At 43.2% G+C, this 27282-nt stretch overlaps 2 protein-coding genes across 11 annotated transcripts in view; one reads left to right on the forward strand and one right to left on the reverse strand.

Moving 5' to 3' along the window:
* Positions 1-5049, forward strand: part of STK17A (serine/threonine kinase 17a) — a 30711-nt gene extending 25662 nt beyond the window's left edge. The window contains exons 7-8 of one of the 2 annotated variants that reach the window (XR_003255104.1): positions 6-1998; positions 3633-5049. Coding sequence is in view for 1 of the 2 variants with exons in the window: in XM_026075288.1 (XP_025931073.1) it covers positions 6-339 (334 nt within the window). In the remaining variant the exon portion in view is untranslated. Of the gene's footprint in view, positions 1-5; positions 2040-3632 lie in introns of those variants that run through there. The other variant, XM_026075288.1, reaches the window with a different exon arrangement.
* Positions 5050-10088: 5039 nt separating this feature from the next.
* Positions 10089-27282, reverse strand: part of LOC112970682 (cytochrome c oxidase assembly factor 1 homolog) — a 52342-nt gene continuing 35148 nt past the window's right edge. For 8 of the 9 annotated variants that reach the window (XM_026075308.1, XM_026075303.1, XM_026075309.1 and 5 more), the window contains 4 exons: positions 18339-18441; positions 15222-15373; positions 13163-13239; positions 10089-10439 (listed from right to left, as the gene is read on the reverse strand). In XM_026075308.1, coding sequence (XP_025931093.1) covers positions 10343-10439; positions 13163-13239; positions 15222-15373; positions 18339-18432 — 420 coding nt within the window. In that variant the 5' untranslated portion in view covers positions 18433-18441 and the 3' untranslated portion in view covers positions 10089-10342. Of the gene's footprint in view, positions 10440-13162; positions 13240-15221; positions 15374-18338; positions 18442-26756; positions 26868-27282 lie in introns of all 9 variants that reach the window. The other variant, XM_026075311.1, reaches the window with a different exon arrangement.

The following is a 27282-nucleotide window of genomic DNA, read 5'->3' on the forward strand; positions in this document are numbered from 1 at the left end:
TGCAGGGAGCGGGCAACTGCTGAAGAATGTCTTCAACATCCATGGCTAGAACAAAGTGATAATCCTGCTCACAGGGTCTGGAGTAAGAATACAGGAGGGGAGAACAATGATGTTGTCCAGAGAGATGCAGATTCTGCCTCTGGAAAATCTGTAGATGCTGAGAAAACTGAAGAGGAAGAATCAATAGTGACAGAAGAACTAATTGTAGTGGCTTCATATACACTGGGACAATGTAGGCAGTCAGAAAAAGAAAAAGTAACTAAGCAGAAAGCCATTTCCAAACGATTTAAATTTGAGGAACCATTGCTGCAAGAGTTACCAGGAGAATTCATTTACTGAACTGTGTAGAGCTTCATAGCTGTAACTGAAAGGCAGTGGTTCCCACTAAACAACAAAAATATCTTAGTCAAGGGAATCTCTGATATGCAATAGATGTTCTAGATAAAGGAAAACATTCATAAATGGAAAATGTGCCAAGCTTTTAATTTTGTGGAACAGTTAAACAATATTTCAAGTGGCTGACAGGAATTTAACAAGGATAAAAACTTATTTTTGTTTGCATTTTTATTTCCGATTTTTGTCTCTGGATAGCAGAGTCTTTGTTAATTGTTCCAATGTTCTGGAGAAGTTGACATGAGAGGAAGTGTTTCAGTGACAGATGCCAAAAAGGGAGTATTTTTTAGGATATATTTTGCCATTTAATGCAAATATAAGATGTTGGGTTTTCTTCAAACACCTTTTATCACTCCTGACTTCAGTGGAACTATCTACTGATTTAACAATTGTACAAGGAGAGAATTTGACTGGTTTGACCTACAGATTGTGAAGGTATACCATGTATATATTTCTTTGAGTTTATATCAAGTTAAAGACCCAGACTAATCTGGCTTGGAGCCAAGCTAACTGTGGGCTGGGTTTATCTAGCAAGAGATAGACGTGTCCCACGGGTAAAGAAATCTGCATCAGTGAACAATTCCAGATCACAGCAGAGATGCTTCATGATTTGGGAGCACAGTAAGATCCTGGTCTGAATCCTGGTCCTGGGTGACAAGTTTGCATAAATAAGGCACTCCTGAGAACTAGCAGAGACTGCTGCCTTCTCCTGTGTTGGGCTAGATGCCCTAATACAATCCAGCTTGATATGACTGCCCGAAGTGTGTTGATGAGAGGGAAAAATGACACAGAGCTTAAAGTAGCTCTACTGAAGCTATTGATGTTCTCTCCGCTGACTTCAAAATGTTGGTCCAACTAATGATAAATAAGGCCTTGAGGGGAGTCCCTCCCCCCCTGCCCTGGACCTAGCTGGGATTTTACTGGGAGCATGGGGTCATTGCTGACTTCTTTCTGTTCCTCTAACAGCTGCTGAAAGGAGGAAAGAAGCATCCTTAGGCTAAATTGCATAACCTTCTTCAATATAGCTATCAGCTGAGGAAAAGGATACCCCTTTCTCAAGTAATGAAGCACACCTCATTCCTTATGCTTCCCAATCACTCTCCCTTAGACATTTGATAAAACAGTATGTGTATGATGGGGCAGAGTGGGATTAGAGAGCTGCGTGGATGGGTCATAGTTCTCAATGGACAGGGTCCCCCAATAGAGGATAAAGCAGGGACCACCTGGGCATCAAAACTGTTTTTTGCAATGTACAGATCTGAGGCTCTTGGACAGAGTCCTAGTTTTCTAAGAAATCTTTCATACTGATGCTGTTCCAAAGTTTAGTTTTTATGTAATTGAAGTTTAGTGCTATTATATTGCATACTGTTAACTGTTCAACTATTTATTTGGTTTCCTTATGCTGTTCCTTTATAATAAACCCTGACAAAAGTTTTCTTGCTATAAAACAATGAATAGAAATTCTTAAGCTAGTTTTTCCTTTTTTCCATGTTGCAACAGACTCTTTCCTAATTTCAAACATGTACCAGGAATGTTCTTACTCTTTTTAATGAACAGGAGTTCAGTGCTCTGTGCTACTATTACAGTTCCTCCTTCACACAAAAGGTAAATGGCTTATTAATAAAATACAAACAGTGTTGGTGTGATCTGATTAGTATTACTATAAGGGTGGGAGAAAGCATTAGTAAAGAAAAAGCTGAAGGAAAAGCACTGGGACATTGTGTGAGGAAATGTGCATTTTTCTATAATGCTTCATTGCCAGTAATCTGGTTGCCTTCATTTGAAGCCACATCAGAAAAAATGCTCCCAAATTAAACAGTTCCATCAGACATTTCTCCTACTGAATTACATATTGAATATACATGTAGGTAGGACAACATCTCACTCCATGAAGACCTTTATATAATAAAACATCCAGTGGTACTTGAATAATTCAATTTGAATGTGTTTTATATTGTAATCCAGAGATACCTTTAGTACTCCGGAGAAATTAGTCATTTGCTGTTTTTTTTCTTCCTGTAGACAGGAACCTGGTAGACTCATACCATGAAAGATTTCTTTGGATAACTGGCTGGCAATTAATAGAAATTAAACAAGAATCTTTGAGCCCACAGAGTAGTTGTGTTATATGGGCATTTATGGAAGTGAGGAACAGTAGCTGCATTACACGTTTTCCTACCCACAGTGCTGACCACTGTTAGAGTCAAGCCAGTATTCTTCATAGGCATCTTTCTTTTACTGTTCAGTCATTTGCCCAAGACAATCTGTTTGGGTTACATAAACTTTCAAAGTTCAATTAAAATTGCAGTGATTGAAGCTGGAAAACTTTGACTTGTTTTTTACATCCGAACTTCCTTGCTTTTAACAAGTTGAGAAATGCACTGAGGCTGAACCATGCCACATTCCACAGTTACAAAACAAATTTATGTTGCTATATCTGGATACCTAAATACATACTGGTAGTTCATAGCTGCTCATGGCAAATCATTTGATGGATCTGTAAGCTATTTTAATTCCTATGTGTAACCACAGATTAGCCCTCATAGTTAGGGATGCGGGTTGGTACTAATGAAAAAGTGTAGTAGATGCTGAGCAGCATACATTTTGTCCTATATTTACTGTTTGTAATATATGATAGTGAAGCTTAACATGTATAAATGAATGGTGTACTTGTTACAAGGCCAGCTTCTTTTGAATTGGCTGTTTTAAGATTTCAAGTGTGCTGTATTTTCATTTAACTTTTTGTGCCTTAAGGTGTTTTTTACAGTGTTTTTAACGTCATTAAGAATTTGTATAAAGTTGTGAAAGTTTAATAGTATAAGTTATAAGCAGGGCATCTTAAATTGGCCCTGTAATACAAAAAAGTTTCTATAATGTATTACTGCGGGACTATCAGCCAGTTCCACTTGCATTTGAAGCTCTTTCTGTTCCACTATAAGTGTGGGTAAAGCTGTAAATGAGGTATTCTCTCTACACTGTAGAAAGCAGCTATTGAGGTTACTGTTTTTGAGAGGTTTAGTTACTAGTAAACTGACCTATTAAGAGTAAGGACAAATCACTAACTTTGTGAGGAACAGCTGATTCTCTGCAGTTCCTTGAATGTGGAGGACTGCCTGTACACAAAACTTATCGGGGGGGGGGGGGGGGCTGCTTATGCTTGGTGGGAGGAGGGAGGGAAGGAATCAACTCCTTGACCCTCATCCCTTTGGGACTGAAATAGCATTGCCCACACTTTCCAGATCTTCAGTCAACTATGCCCAGCACCTGCTGGGGCCCTGTGTGTACAAGTGCCATGGCCTGCCTTCACGAGGTTTGGAGCAAGGCTGCTATTTGCTTGAATGGAAGAATGAAAGGAATGGAAGGGAAGTACAGATGTTTTTAGAAATTGCTAGAATTATTAATTCCAGGGCTCTGACATAAGAGACCTGAGCTATTGGTTCCCTATATGCTGTGGAGGTTTGGAGGTGGGAGACAGTACAACGGGGCTGAAAAGTGCAGACCTGCATGTCCCTTGCGCTTGTTGGCATGAACAGCAAACACATCTAGTTGAAAGCAAAGCCTGTTGCTTTGCCTCTACTTGTCACTGTTATGTTCTTTTTTCTGTTTTTGGAAGAGGCTCTAGACTTACAGTAATTAAACTAAAAGCTCTATAAAAAAAATCCTGTTCTTTGTCCAAAGCAGAATTTTTGTTGTGATTTGTCTTGCTACTTACCTTTACTTTTTTTTTCCTCTCCAACTGAGGGTCCCTAAATGCAAAAGCAGTGAATTCCAATTTGTAACCTACAAGATGAATCTTGGTATCAGTCAGTTAGGAAACCTGAACAAAAATTAACTGCCCATCCTCTACTGGTGGTGCTGGTAGAGGACAGGGAGGAAGATGGGTCTTGGACCACTTCATTCCATGGCTCAGGATCTCTCTTAAGATGCTCCAGGAACTTGTCTTGGGAGACAGTTCTACAGCTTAAAGAAATGCTGCCAGCTCATTCTATGTCTGTCAATATATTTACTGTTTCAGAAGCTTTACAATAACAAACTTTCTTCTTGAACAGCAGACAGGCCTTTGCAAAGTTTCTTTTATTAGTTCTTCATTGGGAAAATACTTTAAAACATAATGAGTTTTTTTTTAAAAAAAAAAAAAAAGCTTAAAGTCAACACTTGCTGATTTGAAACAGAATTCCAAAAGTTATGCTTGCTTATCTGATGCAAAATGACTGAATGGTTACTGGAATCAGTATTAAAGCTAAAGCAAGTACAATGTTGCACTGTGAACTATGGCAACTTTAAAATTGATTCTCTTCTGTTTGGTGACTGTACACCTTACTTTGCCTTTGGCTTTGAGTAAGAACCAGATTTGTATTGCCAGAACTGGGTGGTAATGTGTTATATGGAGTCTTTTGTTCAAATGCCCTTCTTGCCTCTCTCCAGGAACTTCTGTATTTTTCTCAACATCCATATAACAAGATTACTGATATTTTAGTTTTCTGAATTAAGCATTCATCCATTTTGTGTTGGCTGCACAAATTGCACCAATAATCCTTTCCACTCTAAAGCAATACTCATTGTTTGCATTGTAGAGATCTTCATCATACAACATTTACAGATGCTGAATTAAGCTGTCATTGGGATTAATAAATATAGTCATATTACTCACGTAAATGTTCCTAGTTTGTGTGTGTGGTGGTTTTTTTCCTTGGTGTGTCCAAAAAATATATTGCCATTAAATTCAGGACCATTATTTCAAATGTCTGGCAGGAGGAAACCATTTGGACTGAAGGTGTGGGGTTGGAAAGATGGCAGTTAAATGTCAATGAATGGTATGTAATTTAGGATGAGTGTGTATCCAGGATGGACATGCTGGAACAGATGCATATTAATCTATTTTTAACAAAGCATGCAGAAATGTGTACTCTGAAGCAGTGAAGCTTCCAAAGCTATCCCTTCCAAAATCTGTATCTGGGACTATATACGTATATTTGGCTTCTGTGCCTTCCTGTAGGGAAAGTCACAACATCAAATAGATGTTGGGTGCAAATGTATTTCCTTTTCTATGGAAAGGCATTCCCCTTTCTAATGCTATTTAATTTCATTGATTATTCCTGTTATAAGACAACTGACAACTGTATAGCTTTATAATAGTAAAATAATTTGGTTCTACAAATACATAGCCTGGAAGCTTTAAGAAAAGGTTAGAATTTTTCAAAGTGAAACAGCATCAGCACCACAACAGTTACTGCAAAATAGGAGAGGGAACTTATTCCTTGAGGGGATTATCTTCCTTTCTGTAAATATGGGGAAATTAGGCTGGGTTGATTCCTTGCTTGCTTATGCAATCTCAAAAATCTGGCTATGTACTGAAATCAGATGTACCCCATCTTTTAGATGAATTTGTAATCCCGGCAAATTGACTGAATAACACAGGGGCCTTTTACCAACCCCTTAAAAGAAAATCTGAACCATTGGGGATATCACCTTACTGATTGCTACCAGTGAAATCCAGCTGGCTTGTTTGCTGGATGGAAGCTCTTGTCTTGGGCTTTAACAGGCAGAGAGAGAAAGGCTGTCTCACACAAGTCATTAAATAAAGGTGCTCATTTTTAAAGCTTTTTCTTTTTTTAAGCCAGTTAACAGACACTGCATTAGATTGATAAAACACTGGATTCATGTCATTTTTGTATATACTTTGTTTTACAGAAAGTGAACCAAAGGTGTTTTAGCCAGGTGTGATGTCTTGTGTCTTTCAAAGTAACATATCAAGACTGACATGTCTCCTTCACTACTGGTATTATGGGACTGCCTGGACCTAGCTGCTGGGAACTTTGTAGCAAGTTTTACAGAAGGCATGTAGGAAAATGATTTCACTTTGAAAAGCAAACAAGATGCATGCGAATGGTGGGAAAGGACTGGCTCTAGTCTTGCTTCCAAATGGGGAAGTGAATCGAAACAATTAACGTTCCTTGTGCAAAACAAAAATCAGTCCAAGCTAGAAAATGAACTGACAGGCCAATGAGTTTGCCAAAATCATATTGCTGCCTAGAGAAGCATGCGCAAAAAGTAACGCATGCGCCTGCTTAGGCTGTATGAAACTACTGCTTTTAAAGTACATGGCATTATATAGCTCCTGTGCACTAGTCACCTCCAACTCAAAGTAAGTGCAAATATTGTATAACTCTACTAAGCATTATTTGCTTATTGTTCCTGTGTTGTAAATTAAGTCCTTGCCCTTATCAGTCTGCCTTCTTGATAACTTTCTTCAGGGTGATGACTGCATGACAGAAGCTATTAAAATCAAACTTTAGAGTAAGAAACTCAAATATGTAATCCAGCAAAGGCCACAAAGATTTTGGTTGTTTTAACTACACCAACAAATGCAACGGGTCTATGGAAAGTTTTAAGTGAACTTGAAATAAATTATCATACTTAAATGATTAAGCTGATTAAGGGATTGGAGTGCCTGTCAAATGAGGAGAGACTGAGAGAGCTGGGTTTGTTTAGCTTGTAGAAGAGAAGGCTCAGGGGGATCCTATCTGTGTACCTGATGGGGGTTAGTAAAGAAGACAGAGCCAGGCTCCTCTCAGTGGGGTCCAGTGACAGGACGAGAGGAAATGGATACAAAATGAAAAACAGGAAATTCTGTTTAAACATAAGAAAAAGCCTTTTTTTACTCTAAGGGTGGTCAAACACTGGAGCAGGTTGCCCAGAGAGGCTGTGGAGTCTCCATCCTTGGAGATACTCAAAACCAAACTGCGGGCACGGCCCTGAGCAACCCGCTCTAACTGACCCTGCTTGAGCAGGGGGTTGGACCAGACTGTCTCCAGGGGTCCCTTCCAGCCCCAGCTATTCTGTGATTAGAAAAGAATGGCTTTCTAAAGGAGTTTAACTGTCTTTTCAGAGCCTTTTATCAAAAGAGGAACATTTTCAAAATGCAATGGAATGATTATCCAGACTGGTTTTTAGTGACATGCAACACAATGTAATAACAGTGGACAAATTAGAGCTTCACTGACCTAATGAAGAAGCCAAACACAGGGTACTTTGCTCTGACATGCCTTAGAGGGAAAGACTGCAGGGCCAAGAGGGTGCACAGGAGCCCTCTTGAAACTGTTTGGGTTTTCATCAGCTGCTGCTGGTTTAGAGGCCTTTGCTCTGGCCGCTCTCCTGGCCTGGGCTGACTCACTTGGCTGCTCCTGCTGCACCTGTGTCCCCTTTGCAAGCAGCAGCAGCAGCTGGGGGCTGTGCTGTGCCTAACGGGAGCCACATGCCTGAAGTAGCTCAGCATTGAACAAACCAGCTTGCTGCTTTTTTCCCCCTTTGAATATGTACATCTTCATATAGCTCAAATGTGGATAGGAAGTGGCTGCTGAGGCTCTTCAAGGTCAAGAGGTAAGAAAATTTTTGTTTGCCATTAAATACAGAAAATAAATGCAGGGATTTTAACGTAAATGAGCAATACCCCTTTTCACTTTTCTCTTGCCCTGCTCCACTGGTCTGCTGGTCTCCAATTCCATCCAATGCTTTCTTCCTTTTAAAGATTTGATTTGTAGGGTTGCTGATAAAATATGATGGTGCTGCCTTTTCTCACAGCTTGTGTGAACCCATGGAGGAAGTGGGATGATCATAAATGGCTGAAGTTAAAGGGGTGCCCTGCAAGGTTTCCAAGGGAGAAAATGAAAGAAACGGCCTGTTCATAAACTCTGCTTCCCTGAAGCAAGATAATAAAACTTCCTCTTTTGTTAGGAAGGTTTGTGTGGGAATGTTTCCTTCAGGCCCAGGACAACCAAGAGTTAGAGCCAGGCTGAGTGGTGGTGCAGTGCAGTCCCYAGGGATTTGTGAAGCCAGGCTTAGGATATCACGAGTGTCTGCTCAAGATATAGGTTGGTGTTGGCAGTTTTACGCTACTGTTGGCTGGATGGTTGTGGCTGGGTTTCCTTGACATTTGTGCACCTCCCAACCACAGGAAATCCCAGGATAACGAAGTGTGCAGCGGTGACAAACTGAAGGTGAACTACAGTATGGGCTGGATATGTGAATTCATAGCACAGAAATAGGAAGGCACTAAACAGGCTGGCGTTGTAGTGGAGCCATTGCTCTCAAAAGCCACTGCTTCTCTGGAGTCTGATAAGAGCCAAAGCTGCAGTGAGGGAAGTGATAATGGATGGGTAATGTGGTTGCTTTGGCTTTTCCTCCTCGGCTGTTTGATTCCCTGCCAAACGCCTTCAGTGACCAAAAGCCAGAGTACCCCACACTCTGAGACAGCAGGCAGCTCAGAGATGGCCTCAGCTCCCAGGCGGTTTGTTTGCTAGGTGGGCTGCAGGAGTGCAGGGATAACATTTTTCAATCTCAAGCTTTGAGTTTTGCTGTGAAACCTTATAGCAGCAATTGCCATCTTAAAGCTGGGTCGCGCTGTCTCTCCTTGACTCACCCTAATCCCTCCCCTGGTGCGTTGGGCACACACAGGTCGGATCAGGTTGCACAGGCAATGTTCATCCTGGGCAGCATTTTGTGAATCCCAGACTAAATCTCATGTGGTTTTTCTTTCTAAAAGCAATTTCTTGCAAAGATGCATTTGCTGTGACACTTTGGTTCTTTCCTTCATTTGCTTTGGCAGGGGCTCTGCAATCATTTATACTTATTCAAAAAGTCACATCACCTAGTTTGGTGGGTCACTGTAGAGCAGGAAAATGCTTGCTGGTCTCTAACAATCCTTTGCACCAGCTCTGCTGCCTTCATCTCATGCTCATTACTTGTGAAAGGCCTTGCACTGCCTGTGCCTTTGGTGGATTTCTAGGACTCATGTTTGGATGTTGAGATGGAGTAAAATTGGAGTTGAGTGGTATAAACTCTAAGCCTTCACAAGCTACGTCTTGTTTAAGCCGGTAAAAAACCAAGCTCTGCCTGTTGCAGTAGTTCACAGTAATAATTCTCTTTCTAGACGTTCTTAGCGGCTTGCCCTTTACCTTGCACATTAAGGTATGAAGACACGCCAGATACTTGTCTCCTCGCTTTTTCAGACTTTGTCTAGGTTTTACAGTTTGCTGTATTGCGCAGTTTCTTGGATTATTTTTCCTTTTTGTTCATTCCCTGAGTTGCTTCTGGTGATGGACAATTCTTTACTCTGTTGGTGGATCTGCTGTATTGACAAAATCATGGCAAAATCAAAATCCCTTTTAGTCTGATTGAACCATGTCAGTATTCTACCTGTGCTGTACCTATCTAGTGCTTTTCTCCCTAAACAGAACTGARGGAATGCAGGTGCTCTCCCAAAGCCGTGTTTGACAGTGCTTATATGAAACACTGGCGTATCCTGAGCAACTTTGAAGCACTGAGAAATTCCTAGAATTCATAAGCTAGGATGAGTGGTCGTTGCTATCTCGTGATCTTTTTAATGATACTTGTGAGGGTGCAAATCTACCTGGTACGTGACATTTTCTTGTGCAGAGGAGGGGGATCCTGCTCAAGCTTCACCCTACCTGCTTTAGGTAATTCTGCTTTAGGTAATGCCTTGTTGAGAAATGGTGGAAAACAGAAGAGCGTGGGAATCGCTTTGAGAAGCTGATTTAGTTCTCTAGTCATGAGAGAGCCATCCAATTGTCCAGACTGAGGTCTGCAGTTGGAGAAAACCTCAGTTTCCTGGCAGTTTGTTTATTTATTTCAAACTCAATTCACAATACCAGCACATACAAGACATAACACATGACTTCTCTGGAACAGCAACTCTTGTTGCAAAATCTTTATTTTAGGCTTCTGCTGTACACAGAAATAAACCAACAAACCAAAGAAATGACAATTATAGCAATGATGAGGTCAACGTCAGAAAATTGTCTTCAGAGCACCCACTTAWGTGAAATTGTCTGTTTGTGACACCGGTGTACATCCACGTACAGAGTGTGATGCAATCAATTAATGGCTTCTTTGGTTCAGTGGAAGGTGGAGAAGCAGCTGCCTTTGATTTTTAGCTTTCTTGCATGCTGATGCTTTCCACAGGGGAGTGGTAAACTGGAATATTCTGACCATCCCGGAGCTTCAAGGTGACATCCTGGAGGCACCAGCTGACACAAACCAAAAGAGCTTTTAACTTGCTTCAATCAGTTTTAATATAGTAGTAAAGTTAGGTCTAGAAACAGCTGGCATGGAGAAACAAATCTCTCCATGCATTCACTGCTCTTAAAAATTCTCTCAAGTGTTTTAAAACTTGTTTTGCAAGTGTCAGTTTCTAACAGCTATTTTCCTTAATAGCTTCCCACAGCCCAGATTTGCGTGTTCCTATTTGTTGCAACTTGAATAAAATCCTGACAGCTATTTTTAGATAGGACATTCCTCTCTCCCCCTGACCCTGCGCCTTTCTTCTTCATCCTGTCAGTGCATTCCTTGCCTCGCTCCGCTCCAGCCTTGGAGCCGGACCGTGTTGCTAAGGAATTATCCTAGCTTGGAAGAGTTTAAAGATCGTGTGATCACTCAAAGTGATTGCTGAAAATCTGACAGGGTAGGATGGTGGTTAGTCAAAGGAGAGGGAAAACTGCATTTGTTGGAGACTGGGGGGGGAGCCTTTTGCTTTCCTCAAAGCTCTGCTCCGGACCTGCTTCTGTGAGCCTGTTTGTGCTGGTTTTCCAGCTGGGACAGACTATTATTTCAGCATACTAAGACGTGATTTTCAAAAGCTGCTGGCGCTCACCCAGCTCTGCTTTTACAGGAGTCAATGCTGAGTGCATACAATTAGGTAATTAGGCTGCTGCACCTTGGTGCGATGAATCTGCAGCAGGGGTCTTCACTTGACAGCCTCCGGCTCCATCCAACCTGCAAGGCGTAACCACAACGCTCGCCAGCCCTTGGCAAGCGCGGGGCTTGGAAGAGCAGCCGGTCGCGCTCCTCAGCACAGCCCAGGCTCTCGGCTTTTCCCCCTGCTGCCTTCGTTTGGACCAGAGCCCAGGCTCTCAGCTGCCTTAAGGTCAGGGAGCTGCGAGCATCGTTGTGTCATCGAGCGCATCAGCCCCGCGTGCCCGCACCCTCCCAGTCCCTGCACTGTCGACACCTGAGCAAATGCTCCCTCTGTCAGGCCCGCATCAGCTCACCTCCTCCAAATTTTCCTTATCTCAGGTGGCCTCTTTCTAAAAAAAGGACAGGAGAAGAATGACCCCAGTAGACAGGCTGTTCGCTCACAGCCTGAAGCATTTAAGTGGCTTAGGAGCCCAAATTACTTTTGTACGGAGAGCTAACCTCCCAGTGTCGTTTAGCTGTGTCTGAATATTGGTCTTTTTGTCTCCTGGGTCTCTGCTGGCTGCAAATACCTGCACACTCTGCAGAGCTGCACCAGGGTGGCCCACTTACAGTCTTGCTATTCCTCTTGGGGATTGCAGGAGCTCCTCTCCGTGGACCCAGGTGGGGAACGACCCACTTTACTTTTAGTTCCTTAACTAGGTACAAGGACATTAAGTCCTGTCTATCACCAAGTGGAGCTGTGTGTAGGTCCCTGTACCTAAGCTATGACAGCTGAATTTGAAAGATTTGTGTTCCACAAATTTTTCTGCAAAAGATGTTTTCTTTTTCTTTTCAAGTTTGCATATGGGAATGCTTGGAGAGCTCATTTTAAAACAAAACTGTGCTAGATATTTATATTCTTCAATTACTGCTGCATTTTAACATCTTGCAGTCCTCAGTTATTCTTGCAGTAACTCTGAAATAGGAGATAGGGGTTGTTTCCCTCCATCTGTCAGTGGGGGATAATGAGGAGCAAGGAGATCAGAGCCCAGATCCCCATGAAAGTGCAGGGCTCCAAGAAAGCTGTCCAAGGCCTCCGATGGTGTCTCTGGTCACTCGGGAGGAGGCCAGGTCTGGCCCTGAGTCTCTCAAGTCCCAGACAAGTGCCCTCCTCCCATAATTTTAAACTTTACTTACCTTCTGAACAGAAATCTAGTAAGTCGTGCTTATCTAATTGTGAAAAGAAAACAATACCATATGGCTGGTGGCAGCTGAGCAAAATGTTGTAGCTTTGGATTTCTAAATAGAGCTAACAGAAGCGTCTAACAAACTCCAAGAACAAGCAAGTGTGAGGAGGTTTTCTTCTATTAAAAATTCCTCTTTTGCAACAGAAGCTGGACTTTGAATTCAGGTACTGATTATTTGTTCAGTTCTAAAAATCAGTTTTACCTTGAAAAGGGAGGTTTTCAGGCTTCAGTAGTGCCAAAATGTAAAGTTGCTAATACACGATATGGAGTCAGAGCACCCTTTTACTATAATATATCTGTTCTAGCACTTTTTTTTAACTATAAGGACCAGGTTTATTGAGGAACTTGAAGAAAACTGCAAGATTTTTAGCTCACCTTGATATGCTCTGATACAATATGCAAAATATTCCCACACTGCAGTGCATGGTGATAGACTATAATCAGGACTGCTGTTCAACTGCCTCTGCATCTCCCTGGGGAAGAGGGCTGAGAGGGAACAAAACGTTATGTTGGCCCTGGTATTATCATGTACACTAAGCTTTCATCTGTGGGACACAACACTTCACACAAATAAATGGCCCCAGTTGTTTTTAAATCAGTACTCATAGGGATGCATTCAATGTATTTCTCTAGTCATTTACATTTTTGTCATAATGATAGTAATAACCTTTCACAAGACCTTCAGACATGAATTTCCTCTTCCTTTGCGTGCATGATTTCAGCAACATGGATGACTAAACCAAATATCCTGCCCTACTCCTCTGTTTTCTCCTACTGTTTCTATCCCTGCGTCTACATAAGATTTTCTTGGGCTCTCCCCCAGTACATACCAGTGACGGGAATGGTCCATTTCTGAATTAATGTAGAGGCACCCTGCTGATTTTGTTCCAGATACTGGTAACTTTATCTGCAGATGTAAAAGAGTGTTAAAGACTCAGTGAAGCATATTATTGCAATGGACATTTACTCCTTCTACAGCCAATGAAGCAACACAACTACCTCCTTCCTAACTTAAACTCTGATTTTTTTTTTTTAATGTATTTCAGAGTTTCACTATGCTTTTATAATGGCTAATGTGTGCATGGCTATATGGGTATATCTGTTCTGGCATACATTAATCTATGTTGAAAGAATGTTCTGCGTTATAGCTGCTTACCCCCAGGGAAAGCCACTCACTCTCTGAAATATTTATGAGTGAACACGTTTCCTTAGCAGAATGTATGGTGATCCAGAGGTGACCTGTATTGTGTTAGACCTTCCTATAACCATAACAAGCCTGTAGATTGAGATGCTCTACAGATCGGTCCATTAACATCCATCAAGGCAATGAGACATTCAATTATTTGGTCAACATCACAAATTCTACCATTCAGTTAGCTAATAAACAAGGCAAAGAGCTGTAGCACTGACCGCAGCTAATTGCACACAGTCTAATGTTTGAATAAAAGACATATGGTCCAGGTGTAATGTTTGCTGTTTGTACAACTGGAAAACACCAGGCCTTTTAAAATGGGTCCAGTAGGCAGGAGCTATGTATGTTGTGGAGTCAAGTCAGTAAATCAATCTATGAAATCATYTGTAATGATGATTAACTAGTTTATTTCATGAGGAACACAAATGGTCATTGCAACTGAGAGCATGAAAAGTGGAAAAGAAAGTTGACAGTTTATGTCTTTGGTGAGGTCCATAGAAGGCAGGGTTTTGATTTCACCCTGAGTCACCCGAATGACTAGCATTCTTAAAAGGTGACATAGGAAAAAAATAGTACAAAAGGTTCTGTTCTTTTTGATCAACATAAGAGGCTGTGCGTTTTCCCCATGGTTTTGGTTTTACAAATATTGCCTGGTTAATTCTCTAAAAACCTGGCAAACTAAGAAACATTTTGGCCTTGGGTATCATGCAGGCAAAGCCTAAGTGGCATGAGCTGGAAAGTGGAATATGACTTGAATTGGTTAAAGCTTGATTTTCTTGCCCTTGACAGTCCCCATCCTTCACCTGCACTCTCTGCCCCATTCCTTACCGCTCTTGGTTGGTAACTAGGACTCACATTCAGAAGGAACTAAATGATTCAAATGTGACAGACTCCCTCRATGAGTTGTCCAAAGAGCTCTCTAGTGACCTCTTGGATCTCCAATAAAACCAGGGAGGAACAGCCAGTCCTTGGCTAAGAACTTCCTTTTAAAGTCTCTGAGCAGCAGCACTGATGTAAAGGACGGATGTCCTTTTTAGACAGCAGCCCAGAGTGGAAGTGGGCTTGTATTTGTGAGGTTTATCTTGGCCCAACCCTGTGCTGACGCAAGTCAGCCTTGTGCAATGTGTAAGCACCCAGGGCAGCATTCTCCAGTGACTGTGTAATCTCAGGGCTCAGCCCCACGCAAGGCAGTCAGCCTCTATGCTGCAGACTTGCAGGTGCTCTTAAAAACATACCATGTGGGCTGTACCATAGCGCAGCTTGTGAGTGGCTATTAAAACTCTGTTCTGGACAAAGCTTTAAAAACTAACAGGGACCAAATGGAGAGGGGGAAGAAGGGGGCATCCACTATTTTAAAGGTGGATCTTGATACATTTCTGGAAAGGATTTTGTGGGCTACAGCAGCAGGAGATGGGTACACCGACTTAGGAGGTCCCTTGGTATTCTGTGATGTGCACATGCAGCAGAAAATGAAGGTGTCATTCTTGCTGTTTCCAGTCGCTCACGTTAGCGCGCTAGATCTCTGCTTTGGACATCTGTGTCTCTACCAGATCAGCTGGTGCTCCAGTCTACTGCCTCCCTATGGGGCTTGTGCTTGTGCATCACTCGTGACCTGCTGGAAATCCCCCTGCTGATCTCTCATCACCCATGCTGCCTCTTTGGGAAGCCATCCTGTGACAAAGCCTCCCCACTGTTACCTGTGCTCTTTCCCTGTTCACGCGATTACTCCCATCCATCAGTCGGATGTTGTGAACCTTAAAAGGGGGAGCACCCAGGGCTTCCAGGGCAGCAGGGCTGTTGTTCAGTTGCTCCAAAGCCTGCTGATAATACTGGGTCCTGGCAAAACTTTCTAGATGAGAGGAACAACAGGATAGTGAGGAAACAGTCCACTTGGAATCAAAACGTAAATAAAAAAAGAAAAAGACATTTCCTCCAGACTCCCACATCCTCCCTGAAAAACAGTTCAAAACTATTAACTAGGAGAAATCTGGCTGAAGGAGGAAATCAACCCTTACATCAGAGAAGCAGGGCTGAAATAAAACATTATTCAGTGTATCTAGGTGAAAAGGGCACCGAGTATAGTCCGTTCCGTATTGACATACAGTTCAGCTTATGGCTGAGTGTCCCTGCTTTTCAGATGTTTGCAGGTCATCTAAAAGGAAAAAAGGCAAAAGAAGGCATAAGGATGAACATTTGGAAACATTCTGAATGTAATTCAATGTTTTTAAAGGAGGTACAGAAAATATTTTAAGAATGGAGACTATTTCACTGACATTGATGTGGGACAGCATCAGCTGCTGCTGCTATGAAACCCTTGCTGTGGTTTTGATACAGCTTTTCAAGTTGCGGCCATGAAGCTGCACCTCTAGGGAAGGGGATGCTAAAAGGGAGGTACAAAGAAGTGCCATTAAAGTTAATGGTCAACCAGCAACAACAGTGCAGCAGACTGGGTACTGCAGTGTTGGCATATGGAGCACAATTGTGGCAAGTTGCTCTTTATCAACGTCTGGTTGTTATGGATAGCTGGGAAAAGCTGTCCGTCAGGGACCGCTGCACAATGCAGAGCTGTGAGGCTGGAAACCAGCCGGCCCTCCATATGGAGGCAGAGGTTTGCTTGAAAAGTTTCAAGGCTTGCCTGCTGCGATTTTTAGATGTGTTTCTCCCCAGCCTAACTTCACTCCCACTGACATCAAGAAGGGCAGTGTTAGGCTAAGAGTGTGCACGCGTGAAAATCTGACTCTGCCAACTTTGCTCTCGCCTCCCAGAGAGTTTTATAAAACAAGGGGTTGGATCCCTTTCCTGCTCTTGCCCCTCTCGTGTTGTTCTCAGAGCTGCCCACTCTCCTGATTTAGAGGCTTCCCCTGCCAGCAGGCAGCATCCAGTTGGCACAGAAACAGCTTTGCTGGGCTGCCGTGGTGCTTGTCCTCCTCAGCCGAAGTGCTCTGGGGCCATCACAAGGTGCYGCAGCGCCTACGGACCGCAGCATGTAGCCACCAGGCCACGTTAAAAGTGTGTTGTGCCCGTCCTTCAGGCTGGTGGGGAAACCGGTGCCAGATTCCTGCTGCCCCTTTTCAGCTGTTCCCAGCAGACACTGGTACCTTCTTAGTGTCTTGGCCCAAGTATTGACTGCAAACCGCCCAGTTCATCTGTTTGTCTGCATGTTTTCAGTAGGAAAGATGAAAAAATAGTGCTGTTGCTGTAAAGCGGGAGCAGAGGTGAAGATGGAGAGTAGAAACATGGCTACCTGAGTGTTTGTGCCAGCTTTCAAAGGGACTGTGCGCATACAAACTCTTTCAGGCTGAAGGAAGGGGCGGGAAGTCCCGCTCTGCCCCTACTCCCACCACTGCACTTGCTCCTCGTGAGTCCCAGTACAACTAAGACCCCCCAGAGCTGAGCCCTGCACTGCAGCTACTTGCCCTTTGCCTGCCCCTGCGCTCCTACTCTGAAATGTGCCTCTTTTCCCCAATTGCACAAGTGTCCAGAGACACAAACATGATGAACAGAGCTGGTGCTTAACCCCCTTGGGCGAAGAAGCCTCCAAGGCGAGGGGAAGAAGGCCACGCTGGTGTGTAGCCTGGCAGCTCCTTGATCTGTTGGTAGCTAGAGAACGATGTCCCCAGAGAGATACTGCGTCACCATCAATATTGTGGCAGGGCAAGACATTTTTCAACATGAATCAACCATCACATTGAGTCATTTGTCTATACAGCTAAGCAATTTGGGGAAGGAGCTGTTTTACTTTCATTAGTACAGGGGATGAAATATTTTCAGAGATTGCTAGACCACAGGGCTGCAACGGAAAATTTAAAAAAATGCTAATGTCCCTCTTAAAGCCAGATTCAATATTTTAAAGCATAAGAGGATCGTATACCTGTCTCCAGAGCTTGAGGGCATGAACTGCCTAAAATTAAAGCCTGCTTTCCAGCCTTGTCTGATTTGTTATTAATACGTGTAAAATGAAGGGGAGGTTTCACAACTAATCTGAGGGCCTGAGGAACAGGCTTGGCTACACTTTTCTGGCAGCTTCGTCTGATATAAGGGTAGGTGAAAAGCAATATTGTACCAGCAAGGAGAGGCAAAGGGCCAAGAGGCCTACAGTATCCTCAGAAAGAGAGGCAAAGCCTGTTTCTGGTCTGATGCTTAACACCTAGAAATAATTTGAGAAAAAATAAACAACTATCACTTAGACTAACAATATGAATTCTCAGCCAAAAACATGTAGCAATTAGATCTGTCTATAAAYGGCAACATTATCTGCCTAGGTTGTCTCTCTTTGCCCTGTTCTCCTCCATGTGGGTCGCTCTTCACTACCTTTCGTTGTTTCTGGGCAAATTAATGATGCCTTCGCACCTCATTGGTGAGTTATGTTTCAGGGCCAGCACCACAAAGAGATACGCTGATAAAATTGCTAGGCTTTAACACATCCTCACAGACACCTCCTTAATGTGGTTTTCTTTTCCTGCCCAGTTGTAAAATCTCAATAAGAAGCTAAACCTACATGACTGCCCAACGTTTTATTTCCCACCCACCCCCCCCTCAAGGAAACCTCCCTGAAGCCAGATTTTCCACTGACCACAGCAGTCTGCTCTCTGTATAACACCCACCTCGGGAAATGAGTGCAGCAGTGATTAAGAGAGAATCAGCCCTGGGATTAAATTCAGCAGGGCCTACACATGCAGATCCTTGAAGATCAGCCATACTTCCCTCAGGTTCATAAGCTTTTCAGATCTTAAACATTTTTATTTTTCCCACTGCATGAAAGCAAATGAAAGGGGCAGAGGAGAAATAAGGTTGCCAACAGCATGGAGACTTACTTTGCATAAGAGTGTACATAAGTACACATCCCCCAGTGCCGAACACTCCCATAAAAATAGCCATTTGCTGCAGTTTTCTTAAAGAAGCTGGCATTTTTCTTCCCTGAAAAGAAAAAGGAGAGACATTTGTTGTAGAAGAAGAAAACCAAAGGATTATTTTCCTCACACTCCTCTTCCTAAAAGCCCTTTCCACCGCTCTGGCCAAGCGGGCCTGAACGACAGCACAGGGTGCAGTTAGYGGGCTTGCTCTCACCGGGCCCTGCAGCACCCCCAGAAGGACCTGTGGTGAGAACAGAGCAAACTGGGGCTGAATAAGTTTATTCACTCCTTGTAGCGATTCTGCCACTTTGCTAATTGCCGAGCAGAAAATGACCTCGCTGGCGTGGCAGAAGAGCCAGTGATGGGGCGCATTGCTCCCAGGGCGTCCCATGTGCGCTCGAGAGCATGCTGCCTGTGTTCAGGCTTGAGGGGCCACATTTCGCTCTCGAGTAAACTCCTCTGATGTAAACACACTTGCGGCAGGGGTGAATCTGGCCTGCAGTCCTAAGCTGCGGAGCCAAGCTAGCGCTATGCCAGCAAAGATAATGTAGCCAGGGTGTGTGTATTCTCTTCTGTTTTTTTTCCAAGCCGTGGACAAACAGGAAGATTCTTGCAAGCTAATTTTTCTCTGTAATTTCTTCATTCCCGCACCCCCCGCCCCAGCTTGCCCTTTTAATGAGTCACCACTGTGGCATCTGAGCGAATGACACAGCAGAGTAAGAAATGCCTCCAAGAAAGTCAATCTAGTAAATGCTTCCATGGTTGGGGTAAGAGTGAGGCCATAGTGCCAAAAGAGCCCTATCTAACGCTCCTGCCTGTAGCAGGTTAGTAAGAGCCAACAGTGAGAGCAGGACGTTGCTTCAGGCCTGGCTGTGGCAGGACAGGACTTGGCTGAGCATCCGAGTATTTGCTTACATTCAACTTCTCTCACAACAGGGATGACGGTCAGCAATGGTCTTGAAAGCATTTTAAAAAACTGAAAAGCCAGCAAAGGACTTGTTGATGTAGGAGTCCAGACATCTGAACACTTGGGGAAGACGTACGGGATTTCTGATCCCAAAGGCTTCCAGCCAAAATCTTTGTGCCCCCATGATGTGACACAAGTGTTCTGCTTAGCACGAGCTCCTTAACAAAGCAAAGCACCTAACCAGTTACAGAAGTATGAGCTAGGCAAGGCCATTTGAGTCCTGTTGTGAAAATCACCCCTAGTATCCCTCAACTATGCATCAGTCAGGTATTGCTCAGCTGCAAACCACAGTTTAGAGAGGGTGGAGAGGCACCGTCAGGACTCCTTCCCGTGATGTGCTGGGTCAGTGTGGTACTTGCAACCTACCTCAGCTCACCTGTTTGCCAAAATGTCCATATTTAACCTCGTACAGGCTCTAGCCTAAGGAAAATGATGAATGTAACCCAGATATAACTTTCATCTATTGCCTCATTGGTACTAGTTTTCAATTATAAAGTGTAGTTGAAGGCTTTCTCTGTTACCTAGTTCACTTAATTTAAGAGGTCTAAATGTTTGGGTTTGCTGTTTTTTAGGAAATTTTCTCAATAGCTAGTACTGGTAACAACCTAAAGAAATACAGACATTATGTCTACATTATGCCCCAAATCCCCAAATTATGCCATCTGTACAACCAGCCTCCATCTCTTCTCCCTCCTGATCTGCTTCTCTGCTGGGTTTTCTTCTTCTGTTCCCCTGGGGAACTTGAGTAGCATGAGAAACTGCAGCAGAGGAAGTAAAAGTACTGTTTTTGTAGAGCAATGGTGATAGTTGATTCACAAGGACACTAAAGCTTTCTCTTTGCTGGCTTGTATTTTTAACTTTCTTTAAAAAGCAATCTACAACTTTTTTTTCCCTCTCAAAGTGCATAATCTGATTAAGAATTGAGTTTCTTGTAAGATATATCTTGCAAGGAGCAAGACACATCTAGCTTGGGGTGCTGACCAACTGCTCTCACCAGCCTCCAATGCTGATTGCTCTACTGAACGCAGAATAAAGCTAGGAACGTGCCCAATGCCAACACCATGTAACAGAAAAAAAGGTCGTAAATCTGGCAAGCTGATCAGATATAACAGGCTGTGACCTGAGGCATTTGTTCTGCCCCTTTCAAAGCTGCGGCCTAAAACTGCCAGGCAAAATTTGCTTTTTTTGTGATGAAATTCAAGGTAACTGAACACAAATGTCTGGGCCCAGGGGGTTGCTGTTGACAGTTGGCTGAGTAAAAGTGGAAAGATAGGGAGCCCTAGCTCCAGCGAGGAGATTTTCAATGGGGCTGAAGGGAACTACCTAACAAAGGGCTGAAATCAGAGGATGTGCAATTGGCTGTCAGCAGGTTTGAGGTTCGCTTGGTCTCATGGTCTGGCTGCACTCAAAGAAGCCTGATGGAAAGGAAGAGGAACTTCTTGCCAGTTCATTGTGTGCCTGCACCCGTTTAATCACCGGCTTTGCTCGTGGTACATCTCAGCCTGCCAGCACGCACGAGCACGGACAAGTTGCTTCGCAAATGTGGAAGAGCAAGAGGGTCACCGGCCACAAGCTCCTTCATGGTAACATCTCAAAACGGGGATGTCCAGAACTGCGGTTTGGCCATCAGGAAATGGCAAGTGGCAGTGGCTCCCCAGTGTGCCTGCCCGGCCTAAGCTCCTGTGAGGTGGCCAAGTGGAGGACTGGAGTGCACATTTAGTCACCCAGTGCCAGAAAGGTCATTAGTCACCTAACTCGCACTGAACCCTTGTGAAGGGTTCACTTCCTTTCCTCACTGGCTTAACAGGGAGAATATCTCCATTATTTGCTTTCAGCCAACCCGGGAAGCCTGTGGGCCAGACTTTCCCATTTCCAGAGTAGCCCTTTAACTTCTGTGTTCTCCTCCCACTTGTTTCTCCACTGTTTTTCTGACCTATTCCTATGACAGCACGTTGCAGGAAGAGGTTCAGAGCTATAGATTTTAACAAGTCTCCAAAGACCTGATAAACCTTTTCTTTACTACCACAATTTCCTATCAGCTTCGAAAGCAAGTGTACAGATGTCCTTGGAGCCCACTGCATCCCTTGCAGTGGGGGCTGCAGCTCCTCTGCCCTACTGTCGTGGTCCCTTGTGGCACGGCTGTCCAGATAGTGCATTCAACTCCTTCAACATCCCTCTGCGTGCAACAGCTGATGACTTTCTGAGTGATGACACAGAAGATACTAATGGCATAAGCTTGTTGAAGCCCAAAATGCAGTAAGGAATTGTTGCAACGATTCGTCATTAGGGTCTTTGCCCTCTGGCCGATGGCATGTGCTGTTCCCACCTGCTGCTTTGCTGCAATGCTGCGGACCTGGCACRTTAGGGAAGGGGAGAGAAGACATGCCAAGAGACCCTCACATCCTGAGGCTTTCTGAAAATTACTGACAGCTTGTAAAGCTTAGAGGGTATTAAAGGGAAGGGGAAAAAACCTAAAACATTATTTACTACAAAGGGAGTAATTGTAACACAATGCATTTAGGAGAACCTTAAAAATACAAGATGTGATTGCCTCTTAATGAGGGAAGCTCAAATTGCTATCTGGGACAGAGATCTCTCCTCAGAACCTGTTATACCACTAAAAAGTATGCAAGTCAACTTGTGGAAAAACAGATTTCTTCACAAGTGATAACTAAAAAAAAGCACAATTTCCAAGCTAAACTGGTCTGCAAAAAGAATTTTTTCCCTGTGCTTTTCATAAGCCATAAGAAGCCTTGGTGGAGATTAACAGACACAAACCCACTAATCCTACAGTTACCAGAAGAGCCTCATTATCAAAAGAAGAGAATCATTATAACTAATGCTCTCTAAAAGACAGTATTAAAGATCAGAACTTCCTAATAAGGGCAATGTTCATCTAATGTCTTGAAAACAGGAAGATATGACTGGAAAAGCTAGTATTCAGGCCTGGCTTTGAAGTTAAGCAAGACTCAGACAGTTAAAAATGAGATTTAACAAACCAGAGAGGTGGAAGACTCCCAGGGTCACATGTTAAATGGTGGGTTACTGCAACAAAAACATCTGCTTTTAATTAGACTTTGTTTTCTCCACAGAGGTTCTTCTAAAAATAGGCTAGGCTTAGGAGATTCTCCCTGATTTCAGCAAATTCAGATCTTATGTTCTGATCTCTACAGTTCATGCAGGTCATTATTTTTCCGCTGGCGCTAAAGGTTGGTCTTGGGCACCTCCACCAAAGGCAGGGTGGCAGTAAACTAAAAGGCATTTTCCCAAAGCTACAAGCATTCATTTTATTTGCCTCAGACTGCAGCCACTGGAGCAAGAAACCCAGGGCTACAGGTTCTCTGGGGAAGGCATTTCCTTCTCCTTCCAGCACTACCAAATTCCAGCAGCACCTCCAGCTTCCAGGTGCTATCGCAGTCCCAGCAGTGAACAGTAATATTGCACCAAATTCAGAGAGAAGCTGCTTGATCAACGCAAACCCAGGGTGAGCACTGCTGATTATCTCAATTTAGGCCATTGACTATCCACCTGGCCAAAACAATATATTGACAGGCCACTAATACAGGTCTTTAAACCACTGTAGTCCTAAGGTGTCAGCCTGACACGTGCACTAAATATGCGTGGCAAAAGACTACAATTAAATTCAGATAACTTACTGGGATGCCTAAACTTGGATCTAAGCATCTAACTTCCAAGACTGGCACCACTGTTTTGGGAGCCTCCAAAAACCTTTCTGCAACTAAATTCTCACTCAAGCTAGTGGGATTTGAGTCGGCACCAGATTCAGCTTTTGTGAAAACCACCCACATAGGTGTGGAAGCCTCAGAACATGAGGGTAATGCCAGGGAAACTGCACACAAATACACACTCGTATTTCACATTCTTGCTATTTGGTTTACTCAGATGAGTAGATACAACCCATCCATTGATCTCCTAAGATCCATAAGGCATCTGAGTTTGAGCCAATTTCTATACTAATAACATGCCAGGACAAAATTTTAGAGACAACTTGTTGACACTGTGTATAAAATATCTTATTCTTTGTTATTGTCACCAAAGAGAAGGCAGTACAGCAGAAATTTTTTGATAGGATCATCATTTCAGCATATTATTTTCATGGAAGGAGCTTAAGCATACTATTTACCACATTTTTGAGATGTAACAACATAAGTTGTGCCTCCTGCCAGCAAAATACCAGAAATACCAAGACTTTGAATGTGCTATGTGCCTTCACCAAAAGCTCAGCAGAAAAGTGGAAAGATAGAAATTTGCTTAATTTACAGTCAAAAGCAAAAGTAGGAGTAATGCTTTTTTCCTCAGTAATTCTCCCCCAGCTGCACTCAGAAGGAGGATTTTGATATTTAGGGAGGTAAAATATCTTTTTTGCCAGCTTTGAAACGGTCGCTCAAGGATCTCCTTGTGGACTGCTTCCTAAAAGGGTATAATTTATCCTGGTTAAAATGCTTTGAAGGGACAAATATTCATATGAAAGGAAGATTACTAGTAGGCCAGAAAACTGCGGTAGGTTTATTTTCTGCCTTTGCTGCTAGCTAATTAACAAGGAAAGTGAAAGTGGTCAATAGAGTGATTAAGGACTCTAACAGCAACCTTATTCATGTAGTTGTATCACATCTCCTGGGGCCACATGCTACAGTGCAGGTGCCTTGCTCAGTTAGTACAGAAGTGTAACATGGTGCCTGTAGAGTTTTTACTTTCTTTTCCTTTTTCTCCTCTTTTGGGTGCTCTCATTTGCACATTTGTGTATCTATACATATCTTTGTACATCTTCTGTGTGCCACTGTCATGGTCTACCTCCCCACATGCTCTTCAACTATGGAGTCTCATCCAATGGGCTTGCCTGCACTTTGTTTCCTCTCCTCCTATCTGCCCACCTTCACTCCTCGTGTGTCTCCCACGCCCACGTTTCCCCCATGCCAACCACCACTGTGCAGACAGAAATGGTGAGGCACCTGTCCCAGCGTCCGAGGAGTCATCGTGCCTCAGTTTAGCTGGCTGGAAAAAGGATTTTGTCTACCTAACTGCAGATAATGAAGGCAGGGACTTAAGCCCCTCTTGTGTTTCTCCCAAGTCTCATCAATGCTGCATCTCAGTTTGTTAAGTGTTTTCAAAGGCTTGGTTTATGCACCAGCCAGTTCAACAGTATATCCCAGGTGATCCTTGAGGATAAATGTAACTACCTATGTTTTGTACTGAAACATAAGGGATATAGCAGAAAAGAGACATGAAACTGGGTGTGTTACTGGAGAAGCAGGATAATTATACCTACAGTGTGACCCATATTTGCTGTTATTAGAGTACGGCATTATAGGCTAATGTCAAACAATCTGTCATTAACATCCCTAATTGTATGCTTCTGTAATTGGATACCACGGGGGGAGGTGGAAAATTCACCACCTTTTTGTGTTTGAAAGATGAACTGCAAAGGATTTAAAGAGTAAGAAGTCATAAGTAGGACAAATGAAAATGCTGCATCCAAGTTAGAGGGGGGAAAAAAAAGCCAGGGGTATTTATACTTCTAACAGTGAGTGGTTTACCTGAGAAACCTATGGGACAGCTTTTTGGCTTCCCTGCCACTGTGAGTGAGGTCATTGGAGCTGCAATCCAGGGTTCAAAAGAGTTGCTCCACTCTGTACCAGTGCCTCCCTGCAGCCTGCGTCACGGCCCGACTTCCCAATTGCCACATTAAAACAAAAGAGTCCCATAAAGAAAACAGCAAATGCATTCCTCCAGCTGCCTCACACGGCCAGGATGAGAGGGAGGAACAGCCTGTGCTAAAGGAGCTCAGCAGAAGTGGACTGTCAAGCCAGAGACCTCTTCATAGTGTGGTGTATATTTTCTGAACGTAGTTTCCTAGCATAGGTTCACTCAACCTGCAAGGTAAGTCATCAGCGGAGAGTACCAAAACTTTTCTGAGGAAAAGATCAAAGAATTTGCAATGCCTTGTATGCAGCAGTAGCTACTTGGCTGTCAGACCCAGTCTCTGGCCATTTATTTGTGTCCACTACATTAATTATGCCAAAGACACTGACAAGTTCCCGAAGCTAAAACCAACGACTTATGTAGCTTTAATTCAACTTAGCAAATCCTGTGATGGTGGAGGAGGAAATTCAAAAGTACAAGGAGTCTATAATATCCCTCTTCGTAAAAAGGTCAAATTTTACCTTGTAAAGAGAAAAGAAATTGTCACAAAAGTTCATAGAAGTACTGCAGGCATCATTGGGCTAGGACCTGTACATAGCTACATTAAAAGTTAGTGCCTGCCTGGAAGTTTACAGTCTCGAACTCCAATCCTGGTAAGACTTACACCTGTTTGTAATCTTATTAACCTCAGTAATATGATCCACATGCATGCATTAAATAGGCATGCAGTAGACAGCAACCTAAAGGAACTGAATGCCCGGGGAGGCCGTCACCGGAAAAAAATATTTAAGGCAGGAACATAGGGTAAATCCTATGATGCTTGTTCCCTCGTAATGCATCTGCTTCCTGAAGAGAGGGAGCAAAAGATGTGATCCACTCTGTTGTGATCAGCTTGGAGTCTGATTTACAAAGCTTTTAAAAACCACTGGGGGGACAGGGGAAGGTTTGCAGCCCTAAGTCCAAACATGCTGTTGGTGTAATGCCATTTATTACATAGTATTAGAGCAGCACAGATTTTTGTCACTTCACAAACACCTTGCTATTATTCAGTCTTCCTACTGAGAAGCAAAACCAAATAAAATGCTATCCTCAATCCCCCCAAGATGCTCAGAAGTGGTAAGTTTATTTCAGGTGCTCGTCTTCACGCTCCACTAGAAGCACCTCTTCAGAAAATACTGACCCTGCCCTTCTTCTGAAAGTCAAGCCCCTTTGCAATACATCAGAGCAACACCAAAAATATAAGGCTTTGAGAAAAACTAATTACTTTCAAACATCTTGGACACCTGGATTGTTTCCAGAACTTGGTCCTTACCTACATGAGCAGAACTGGTTCAGTATCAGCTAAATCTGCTAATGTAAATTAAGATCTGGGGGAAAAATAGCCTCAAATACCTGTGACTTTTTAATAAGTGTTGAACATCAAAAACAGCACAAGACCAGCAGGGATTCTGACCTAGAAACATTCTATTCTGAGGGGAAAAAAGAAAAAAAGTTATGGAGGGAGCCACTTAAAAAAGGGAAGAAAAAAAAAAACTTCCCACAGCACTTAAAGGTTTCCATTCAGTCAGACCCAACTTGTTAACTTGTGCACTGAGCTGTGTGACACAAATATGGAGAGCAAAAGGGTTACGGAAGTGGCAGGGTTTGCACCTGCAGCATCTGGAGTCAGACCTTTAGCTCAGTCTAAGGAATGTCTATTGCTTTATCCATCCCCTCATAGGAAAAAATAAAAAGGTATGTTGGATGCTCACAAGACAGTTGGGTGTGAATCAGCTTCTCTTCCAACAGATGAGTCAAGGCAAGAGGATTTGAGAGAACAGCTGACTGCGTATTTTTCATATTTTCCATATCCATATTTTCCTCTGCAGAACATGTGTGGGGAAAAAACAGAGGGAAAAATCTCTCCTTTTTAATGGTTTAAATGATCTTTTTATTGTATTCACTGAATCTTAGCTCCTTCTATAACTCCTGTCACTGTGTGCTGTGAAACCCTGAACTCCACAGGAAGTCAGGGATACCATTTTTTTTTCTTTTTCCAGAACTGTGGCAGAAAAACACTGGCTGACTTCACAGGAAGTCTGTGCCAGGCTGAGAGCTTGGTCTCCAGAAACCAGGGCCATTGCCTATGTGCCAGGACCAGCCCCTCTGTTGGGCTGAAACATCCCAGCCTAGGAAGGTTCAGCAAGTCTCCAGGGCCATTTTCTACAGCAAACTCACCTTGAGGTATACGGGGACAAGCCTATGCTATGGAGCAACTATGTGGGGCTTTGACTGACA

Source organism: Apteryx rowi, unplaced genomic scaffold (assembly GCF_003343035.1).
Source record: "Apteryx rowi isolate R43461 unplaced genomic scaffold, aptRow1 scaffold_400, whole genome shotgun sequence".
Classification (NCBI taxonomy): Eukaryota; Metazoa; Chordata; class Aves; order Apterygiformes; family Apterygidae; genus Apteryx; species Apteryx rowi.